This window comes from Lactuca saligna, chromosome 3, assembly GCF_052625555.1.
Source record: "Lactuca saligna cultivar CGN05327 chromosome 3, ASM5262555v1, whole genome shotgun sequence".
In the NCBI taxonomy this organism is placed as follows: domain Eukaryota; kingdom Viridiplantae; phylum Streptophyta; class Magnoliopsida; order Asterales; family Asteraceae; genus Lactuca; species Lactuca saligna.
Window position 1 is genome coordinate 67,740,769 of NC_136419.1, and position 11,546 is coordinate 67,752,314.

General features: G+C 34.5%; 1 protein-coding gene across 1 annotated transcript; it reads left to right on the top strand.

Annotated features, from left to right (window-relative positions):
* Positions 1-10,117: 10,117 nt before the first annotated feature.
* Positions 10,118-10,651, top strand: LOC145035659 (uncharacterized). Its single transcript, XM_078984167.1, has one exon. It carries the CDS (start codon positions 10,118-10,120, stop codon positions 10,649-10,651), a length of 534 nt encoding a protein of 177 aa, XP_078840293.1.
* The last annotated feature ends 895 nt before the right edge of the window (positions 10,652-11,546 follow it).

Here is an 11,546-nt window from a genome sequence, read left to right on the forward strand (position 1 = left end):
ATCAGGTCGAGTACACGTCATAGTATACATGATCGAACCTACAGCCGAAGCATAAGGTACTCGACTCATTTCTGCTATCTCAGCCTCAGTGCTAGGGCTTTGTGTCTTACTCAACTTGGCGCTACTCTGGATGGGTAACTCTCCTTTCTTGGAGTCTTGCATTCTGAATCTCTTCAGAACCTTCTCCAAGTAGGTACTTTGACTAAGTCCAATTAGTTTTTTACTCCGATCTCTCAAGATCCTTATCCCCAAAATATAGGCAGCTTCACCAAGGTCATTCATAGCGAAACACTTTCCAAGCCAGGGCTTTACTTCCTGCAGAGTTGGAATGTCGTTTCCTATGAGTAGTATGTCATCCACATACAATACCAAAAAGCTAACTATACTCCCACTAGCCTTGACATATACACAAGATTCATCTTCACTCCTAGAAAAGCCAAATTCCTTGACCTTTTCATCAAAGCAAAGATTCCATCTGCGAGGTGCTTGCTTTAATTCATAAATGGATTTCTCAAGCTTACACACTCTATTAGGGTACTCGTTGCTGACAAAACCCTCTGGCTGACTCATGTAAACATCTTCAGCCAACTTCCCATTAAGGAAAGCGGTTTTGACATCCATTTGCCAAATTTCATAGTCATGAAATGCGGCTATGGCTAACAGAACCCGAATAGACTTAATCTTGGCTACTAGAGAAAAGGTCTCATCATAATCCACTCCAGGAATTTGAGAGAAGCCCTTTGCAACCAGTCTAGCCTTATAAGTGTGTACTTTACCATCCATGTCGGTCTTCTTCTTGAAGACCCATTTGCACCCTACAGTCTTTCGACCTGGTACATTCTCAACCAAGTTCCAAACTTGATTGTCATACATGGATTGTATCTCGCTATCCATAGCCTCTTTCCATTTAGCAGACTCGGGGCCTGCCATGGCTTCCTCGTAGCTGTTAGGGTCATCTTGACTTACTAGTGTCTCATCACTAATAAGTGTCTCACCTTCTGCAGTAATATGGAATCCATAGTAATGCTCAGGTGCACTCCTAACTCTCGTGGAACGCCTCAGAGGTACAGATTCGTCAATTGGCTCAACAGGAGTTTCCTCCTCAAGTTGAGGGCTAGAGTTTGAAGTTCCTTCACCACTTGACTCTTGAATTTCTTCAAGATCAACTTGCCTCCCACTGTCTCCTTGGCTTATAAACTCTCTTTCTCGAAAGACTCCTCTTCTTGCTACAAAGACTACATTGTCACTAGGTCTGTAGAAGAGGTAACCAAAGGATTGCTGTGGGTAGCCGATGAAAATACACCTCTCGCTTCGGGGTTCGAGCTTATCATGAGTCTCGCGTCTCACGAAAGCCTCGCAACCCCAAATCTTGATGTGGTCTAGTTTAGGTACTTTACCAGTCCACATCTCGTGAGGAGTTTTGGCAACTTTCTTTGTAGGGACTAGATTAAGGATATGGGCGGCAGTCTCTAAGGCATACCCCCAGAATGAGATTGGTAGCGAAGCTCGACTCATCATGGAACGAACCATGTCCAACAAGGTTCGATTACGCCTCTCAGCCACACCATTCAACTGCGGTGTCCTGGGAGGTGTCAATTGTGAGACAATCCCACATTCCTTTAGATAGTCGAGGAACTCTGAACTAAGATACTCACCACCCCGATCGGATCGAAGCATCTTAATGTTCCTGCCCAATTGATTCTCGACTTCCTGTTTAAATTCCTTAAACTTCTCGAAAGTCTCTGACTTATGCTTGATTAAGTAGACATATCCATATCTACTGTAATCATCAGTAAAAGTCAAATAATAACGATTAGCATCTCTTGTGGCATGTTTGAATGGTCCACACACATCCGTGTGTATAAGGTCCAAAAAACCTTCACCCCTTTCACACGAGCCTGTGAAGGGTGAATTTGTCATTTTTCCAAGTAAGCATGATTTGCAACTATCATTTGACTTTAGGTCAAACGACTCCAAGACTCCATCTTTTTGGAGTTGCCCTATGCGTTTCTTGCTTATATGTCCAAGACGACAATGCCATAATGATGCTTTATCCAAGTTATTATTATTAGTAGAATCAATACACAAAACATTATTTCCTAAGTTATCTACAATAGATACAGCTTCATACACACCATCACAAGGTAATGCTTTAAAATAAAGTATATTATTAAAGAAAGCATTAATCGAACCAACTTCATTATCAAACGAAAAGGTGAAACCTTGTTTGTACAATGCATGAAAGGAAATAATATTTCTTGCCATTTCTGGCGAATAACAACATTTATTCAAATCTAAATTTAACCCACTACTTAGCGATAAAGTATAAACTCCAATCTTGGTGACAGGTGTAACTTTCCTATTCCCCATGATTAAGTTTATTCTTCCTTGCTCCACATTCTCACTTCTTCCTAGTCCCTGCAAGTCACAACAAATATGAATACCGCAACCGGTATCAAGGACCCAAGATTTCGAATGGGGTGAGTTATTAGAAATGATAGTGTAAATACCTGCATGGTTGGGTTTGACTTTCCCATCCTTCACATCCTGCTGGTACTTTGGGCAGTTCCGCTTCCAATGAGCTTTTTCATGGCAATAGAAGCATTCAGCCTCTTTTGGGTCAGAAGAAGGAGTAATGAAACCTTTCTTGGTTCCACTTGAAGAAGAGCCATCAAGGGTCCGAGCCTTGGTACCCTTCGATGATCTCTTTCTCTTCCTCCCTCGACTTTGCCCGATTACCAAGACCGGAGTTGAGTCTGGAGTAGGAGTGATAGCAACCGACTCCCCCTTAAGACCTGTTTCTGCGGTCTTGAGAAGTCCCTGAAGTTTGCTGAGGGTGACCTCTTCCTTGTTCATGTGATATGTCATGCGGAATTGATCATAGCACGATGGTAAGGAGTGCAAAATGATATCTATTGCAAGCTCCTCAGGAAAGTTCACATTGAGCTTCAGTAAACGATCCACATACCTTTGCATTTTCTGCATGTGGCTCGTGACGGACTCTCCGTCCTTCATCATGGTTGTTATCATGGAGCAGATGACTTCGTACCTCTCTTGTCGTGCACTTTGATGGTATCTTTCCATCAAATCTTGGTGCATTTCATAAGGGTAGAAATCTTCATAAGACTTTTGGAGTTTAACTGTCATGGTGGCCAACATGATGCAAGCCACCTTGGTTGCATCTCTTTCATGAGTATGAAAGTCAGCGATCTCCTGGGGAGTTGCAGTGGACTCGTCAATTTCCTTAAGCTCCTTGTCAAGGACATATTCTTTGTCCTCGTAGCGGGTAATCATCCTGATGTTTCTGATCCACTTATTGAAGTTGGATCCATCAAAGGTGACTTTCCCACACAAACTCATAAGAGTAAAGGAGCCATTAGGATTCGAGCCAGAAGCATTATTTGAAGACATCTGAAAGAGAAGAACAAGTTTAGTTTAGATTTAAGAGAGTCCTTAATAAAACACCCAAATGTAATATTAAGGCTAGGATCCAATCACAATATAATATAACTTAGAAGAGGTATGCCGTAATCTAAGCTATACCATATTTGAAAGGTAGGTGAATGACGATTCACCAATTTCCACCACGAAAACCGAAATATTAGATATTTAGTTTTTATTGGTTTTAGAAATTCCTAGATTCTTTGAGATCCAATGAACTTTTCAAAGGCATGTTTCAATCTCGAGAGTGCCCTCCAAGTTTTGTGACTGGGATGCCGAGGATCACAAAACGAGGTGTGAAGTAACCATGCAAATCACTTGGTACCCTTATAGTTTATCACTCAATCGATGTGCCGGTAAACCCCATACGCTCCACCGATACTATAATAAACCTTAAGTCACCCTTTACCTACCTTGTTAAGTCCAAGTTAGTGTGCCGGTTAACCACACATGCTCCACCAACGACTTAGACAAAGTGTAAAGTGTAATTTCATGGATTAGCACCTTATTCACATTTTTCCTAAAGTAACTAAGATTGGGAATTTAATAAACATTTAGTTACTTTATTATATTCATCATACTTTGAATGAGAATTTATAAGTCCTTGTCTTACCCGTTCGGCTAACGACCCTCCACCAGTCAAGCAAGCGGTGGGTGAGAATATTCACCCATTAAGTCACCATTTTATAGGCAACAACCTTATACCCACCTTATAGACCGGCTTCGTGAATGAGGCGTACTAGCGGTAAGACGACTTTATTCTTATACATATATATATATATATATATATATATATATATATATATATATATATATATATATATATATAATTATTAAATCATCATAATATAAGTATAAGGGTTGAATTTTAACTTTTAAATTTCTAGGGGTTGGAACTTAAAGTTTTAACTTAACTTTACTTGTTCCAAAACTTGAGGGCAAGTTTTGTAACTTTCAAAACTTTTCATTTCTTGTAACTTATGAGTTTAATAGAGTAATAAAATGAAGACTCTTCATTTTTCTAACTCTTGTGTTTTCTTAATGGTTTTAACTCAAGTGTGACTCTTGGTTTTCCATAACTTAAGGATAAGTTATGGACTCCATTAAAACACATTATGATCAAGAATTGATCTACCAAATAGGTTACAAATAATTCCTATGATCATCTAAAACATCATAAGAACAAGAACATGAATATGAACACAATCAAAAATTACATTTAAAACTTTGTAATTTTGATAACTAGTTGTTGTAAATGAATTAGCAAAGACATTACACCACCAAAAACAAGTTTTTCAATTACCAAAACAGTTTAGGGTAATGTTTCTAATTCATTTCCAGCAACTGAATCGAAAATCTGCACTCAGTCGACCCTACTCGCCGAGTGCATAAACTGACTCGCCGAGTTGGTTGAAGATACTCATGGACTCGACGAGTCCCCCCTATAGACTCGACGAGTCCATTCGCAGACAACAAGAATTCCGATTCTGTTTTCAACTTTTAAGCACAAATAAGAACAAACAAGCCTAGGCTCTGATACCACTGATGGGTTTTGAGCATTCTAACACTTCCTAAGTGTACATGCAACCCTAATAACCTTGGATCTATGTTTGTCTAATTGTCATGCAAAGTTGAATTCCAAGGTTATATTCCTATCTAGCATACATGGGGAACAATTTTAACATAAAGTATAGATAGAATAACTTACCTTGTTGTTGTTTGTGTTCCTTGAAACCTTGTGAGCCTAGCACCCCAAGTGTGATGCCTCAAATGCTTCACACAACACCAAATGCTCTTGGAAGAACTTATGAGAGAATACTCACTTCTTCAAAAATCGGCCAAGCCCTCTTAATTCTTAGTGTAGCCGATTTTGGGTGGAGAACATGTTACTTATATAGTGTTGACACATCTAGGGTTAAACCCTAATGTGTCATGACTCTTCATTTCCATGACCCATGGGTTTGTAACTCCCATGGAGCATCCATGGAGCATCCTATGGGTGGAACCCAACTTGATAGTCCATGGAGCCTTTTAGCCCACTATACAAGATATGGATGATTTACATAATCAACCCATATATTTAATTAGTTATCTTTTGATCACTTAATTAATTCTAAATTAATTCTTGATCAAACTAATCAAATAATATTATTAATATATTAGAACTTATAATATATTAATAATCTCCAAGTGTTATTTCTCTCATTTAGTCTATCCAATTGCATGGTGCCATGCAACCCAAATGGACCATGCCGGGTCGGGTCAAGTACATACCAGAAATAATTATGGACTTAGACACCTTATCCAACAGTAAACTCATGTCTAAGACATGAGTTCATGACCAAGATAGAGTTCACGGCCCAAACTCCCTTTGTTTGGCGGTGAACACCTAGCTAAGGTGTTGTTTGTTCCATTGCTATCCCGATATTCCCGAAATCACTTCCTTTTATTCATTTGATTCATAAATAATTAATAAAACTACTCAAGCGGACTTTAAACCGGCTAAAAATTAGCAGAAATGTAATTGACTTTTAATTGAAGTGATTGACTTTAGATTTGTACGAATAAAAATTTCGGGTTGTCACAATACCTGGTGCGGGTCGACTGTAAGTTGTAGGCACAGGGGCTGTAGAAGAGTGGTTGGTTAAGGTGACATGCCGATAAACCCTGGGTATTCTAGTCTGATGATTGATTGAACTTGTTGCATGTTGGCATTCCAATTCGATGACTGATTGGTCCAATGTATTCATATCTGATGAGTGGGGGCTAGTTATGCATGATAATACGTTTGATGTATCGAGTATTTTGGGGAAAACTCACTAAACAATGTGCTTACCCACTTGTTTATGTTTTCAGATTCTATCGTTAATGGTAGGAAGGTGAAATCATAAATGTACACACTCATCAACATTATTGAGGATTCCGCATTTCTTATATTACTTTGATTTTCGATAAATGTATTTTGAATAAATGTTTTTTCTTAATAATGGATTTATAAATAGGGACTTTTGCCTTATTTAAAAATGACAATTTTTTGTTGTGAAAATGAGACGTTACACATAAACATCAACAACCTCACACACTTCATCAATAGTCCCACGTAAGATGTCGTGAGAAAAATCTAAAGAAATCATTCATAAGTATTGTATGAGTATAAAGACAAAAATGATTTATTTTGAAACAAAAAAATATTAAGGACTAAATATGTACAAAAATATTAATGATTAAATGTATACAAAATAATAAATATTTTATTCTATTAAATTATTTATCCCTGCTAACCTAGAGTAACCAGTCATAAAGGTTAAATGTGTACACTTAAACAAGTTAAAAGGATAAATGTGGACGAAAAAAAACTTAATGACCAAACGTATACAACTCGAAAAATACATTACATTTTTAAGTCATCATCCTTTTTTTAAAACTAAAATTCACACTTTTGATGTTATTAAAAAAAAAAGATTCAAAGTGTTAGTTTTGGTTTTGTTTTGTATTTATACCGTTACTTTTGTTGGTGCAACTACGTCAAATTATGGATTTTATAAGGTTGAATTTGGTACATAATGTATCAAAAAAGTTGAATAATAGTTAACTAACTTAAAATATCACTTTATATCAACATTTTAAAACGTAGAAGTGTAAAAATAATTAGTTACACAAATGTGTTTGTAACTATTGCAAATCTTTTAAGTTTATATTTAACATTTTAGTTGAAAAACTATATTTTCGCTTATAAGATGTATTATCAATAAGTCAAAAGCTATTTTATAAGTTATTTTTATGGTTTTACAAACCAAAACAAAGCCATAAATGAAAAAACGGATATTTTAAAAAAAAACCAAAAGTTGTTTAGAGCTACATATGCAATTCTCTTTTTTTTTTTTTTTTTTTTTTTTTTTTTTTTTTTTTTTTTTTTAAGTCGCTAGGTTACATAGGCAGATTCATATTGTATCCCGGGATACCCCTCAATTTTTTTTAATAAATTTATTTTTTTCGGAAAAATTCGTTTTATATTGCGGTTTTACATCGGGAAAAAAGTTGGCCTACCTTAAAAAGTTTCAGGTTATTTCAAAATGGACCAAAATACAAACTAACACATACCAATTGATTTATTGAAACAAAGAGGTATTAAGATTTAAGCCCAACAGTCCAATAAAAAAAAAAGCATATATAATGTCGATTAAACACATATTCCGATCGTGATATCTCAATTGCCGACTTCTGGACTTCATCAATTCTTTTCTGCCTTGCTGTGAATCTGCGATCGTGGTAGAGAGTGGAGACGTGTGACGTGAACGCAACGGGCATTCTCAATTCTCAAATCTCAATTGCAAAATTCTGGGCACCTCTTCCGCTCCTCGGATATTCCATCACAATGAAACAAGTTAGTATAATCAAAATACTGATCCATATTATGTTTTTAGGTTAATTAAAATTCAATCTTTTTGTTATTATGTTTGAAAAATTAGAAATTAACAATAACTTTGTTAAATTAGGGACTAGGGTTAATACTTAATGCTTATTTGTTGTTGAAACTTGAAATCAAGTTATAGTTGATATATTTTTATTGTAGATTGCTATTTGTTCGATTGTTGTTGAAATTGGGAATCGGGATTATAGTTGATATATTTTGATAATTAATAATTTGACTGTAGGTTACTAGGTTGTTATTTATTGACTGTTGTTGAAACTTGAAATCAAGTTTATAGTTCATATTTTTTTTTTATTGTAGGTTGTTATTATAAGTTTTTTCAAAAGACATTTAGATGTAAGAGACAACAATGGTGAAGGAACTTCCAAAAAAAATAGGGCTAATGAAAATAATCAAGTTCCACAAACTAATCACCCAATACCAAAACCACAAGAAACACAATCTAATGAACCTTCTCAAGTTCCACAAACTAATCAACCAATGCCCAAACCAAAAGCGACACAATCTTTTGATTTGAATGATCTTCCTTCGGACCCGGGGGATAGGCCAAAAATTACATCTTATAATCCTAATCAAATGGATGAAATAAGGATGACATATTTGATTAAAGGGCCTTGTCAACCAAAGGGGCATAGTTTTGAATATACATTATTTAGTAATAAACCAAGACGTTTTGTTGTGCAATGGTTTACTGATTTTTCATGGTTAGAGTATAGCATAAAAAATAAGAAGGCATATTATTTTTGTTGCTATTTGTTTGGAGATATGGTAGGGGAACAAGGTGGAAGAGATGCATTTATAACCGAAGGCTTTGACAATTGGAGTAAAAAAGGCTCATTCAGGAAACATATGGGTAATATTCAAAGTTATCACCATAAGGCCCAAGAAAAGTGTGATTTGCTATTGAGAAAAAACCAATTTATCGGTGAAGTCTTGCATAAGAAAACATAACTTGAGAAAAGTAATTATGAAATTCGATTACGTCCTACAATCCGTAGTTGTAGATTTTTATTGAAAAATACATTACCATTTCGTGGACATGATGAGACGGAAAAGTCTAATAATAAAGGACTTTTCATTGAAGTATTATCTTTGATTAGAGAAGATAATGAGAAGATTTTTAAAGTTACTTTAGAAAATGCTCCAAAAATGAAAAGTTGACTTCTCCCACGATTCAAAAAGATATTGTCGATTGTTTTTCAAAAGAGATAATCAAGTCTATTTGTAATGAAATTGGTAAAGATATGTTTGCTATTTTAGTTGATGAGTCTAGTGATGTTTCCAAAAAAAAACAAATGACTATAGTTTTGAGATATGTTGATAGATTAGGGATTGTAAATGAAAGATTTATTGGAATTATTCACGTGTTGGATACATCTTCTTTGACTCTTAAAGCCGCCATTAACACAGTATTTTCCAACAATAACTTGAGTATGAAACCAGGTGAAAAATCATAAAATATTTATTCCTTTAAATTTTAATACAATATTAGTTTTATTTTTATTTCTTATAGTTTTTTTATTAATTTTTTTAAATATATAGGTGAGGGGACAAGGTTATGATGGAGCGAGTAATATGAGTGGTGCATTCAACGGTTTGAAATCTTTGATTTTAAATGAAAACAGTTCTGCACATTATATATATTGTTTTGCACACCAACTTCAATTAGTGGTTGTGGCGGTTGCAAAGAAACATGATGATGTTGATGAATTCTTTGAACAACTAGCTTTGGTGGTTACTATCTTTTGTGGTTCTTGTAAGAGAAAAGATATGATACGAGAGATGCAAAAAGAAATAGTGGCAACTGAAATTAGTATTGGTGAAACAGAAACAAGAAAAGGGTTGAATCAAAAGATTTCTCTTGTTCGAGCTGGAGATACTAGATGAGGTTCACATTTTAGAACAATTGTAAGTTTGGTGAATTTGTTTGTAGAAGTTGTTGCGGTACTTAAATATGTCATAGAGAAGTGGTCTACTTTATCAAACCGTAATCAAGCAAAGGGTATTTTGTCATATTTCAAGACACTTGATTTCGTGTTTCTTTTACACTTGATGTTGGAAATTTTATGTCTCACAGATACCTTGTCAAAGCATCTTTAAAAAAACGATCAAAATATTTTGGAAGCGGCTTCGTTAGTAAAAGGGACAAAGAAAACATTGCTAGTTTTTAGAAAAGATGGGTTTCCACAAATTTGGAAGAAGGTATGTGCTTTGTGTGAAAAACATAGTATTGAAATTGTGGACATGTCGGGATATTATGTTACCCCACGCAAGCGTAGGATCAATAAGACTAATCAACATCATTTTGAAGTTGTGATTTTTAACACAATTTTAGATATGCAAATTCAAGAATTTGGGGATAGATTTAGTGAAGTTGGCACGGAGTTGATGGAGAACATGGCGGCATTGAGTCCTTGTGACTCATTTTCTAGTTTTGATAAAACAAAGTTGTTAAAGCTATGTGAGATATACAAAAACGATTTTGACAATTCAGAAAAGGCGCAACTTAATGTACAACTTGATATCTATTATCACTCTTTGCTACATGATGAAAGATTTTTCAACTTGAAGGGAATTGTCGACCTCTCTCGTTTGTTGGTGGAAATCGGGAAGCACCTCTTTTTTCCTTTGGTTTATAGATTATTAAAATTAGCTTTGGTTTTGCCCGTCGCAACCGCAACCGTTGAACGGTGTTTTTCTGCAATGAAGTTCTTGAAGAACGATTTATGTAATAGAACAGGTGACGATTTTATGAACGGTGCTTTGATTTGTATGTAGAAAAAGAAGCACTAGAGAATGTTAAGACTGAAAATGTAATTACACACTTTCGTAAAATGAAAGATCGAAGATGTGAACTTTAAAATGTAACTTTATTATGGAAATTGAACTTTATATCTAATGAAATTGCGGTTTTTATTTTTTTCGTTATTGTATATTACACCAAATTTTTTTGGGATACCCCTTAAGTTTGACCCTGATTTCGCAACTGCCAGGTTAATAATTAGGACTTATTGTGTTAAAAGTCTTAAGGATCAAATATATGTTAGGATTGTTTTAAGATACTTAGGAGTGGATATTGTTATCGTGTAGGTTGATGTGTTGTCAAAGATTTTATCAAATGATTAATTTGTCTAATATATATATATATATATATATATATATATATATATATATATATATATATATATATATATATATATATATATATATATACTATTTTATAAAAGAAATTTCATTATTTTTAAAAATAGATTGAATATAATAATATTATTTTTTTAAAGATGTTCAAATCATTAAGCTAATAGTACAAGTAGTCAACAATAAAATAATATTAAATTTTAACTTGTGTTTTGAATCCTTATATTTCTCAACAAATTCTATCTCCTTCTCTGAATTTCGGATAATTCAAAATATGAGACCATCAGAAAATACATGTTGATTCAAATATCCCTCCTGCAGATGACTCTTTCTTAACAGGTTTTTATTTTAATCCTTACCTGTAACTGATTTCATCATTTTTAACTTTTTGTATTTTTATCTTATAAATATATTGGGTTAAGACTTTATTATATCAGTTTTGTTCCTAAATAAGTTTTTACTATGTTTCTTTAATGTGTTGGCTTTGCAGGTTCAAAGAACTCAACCAAGAGGGCCAGTTAGAGCATTGTATTAT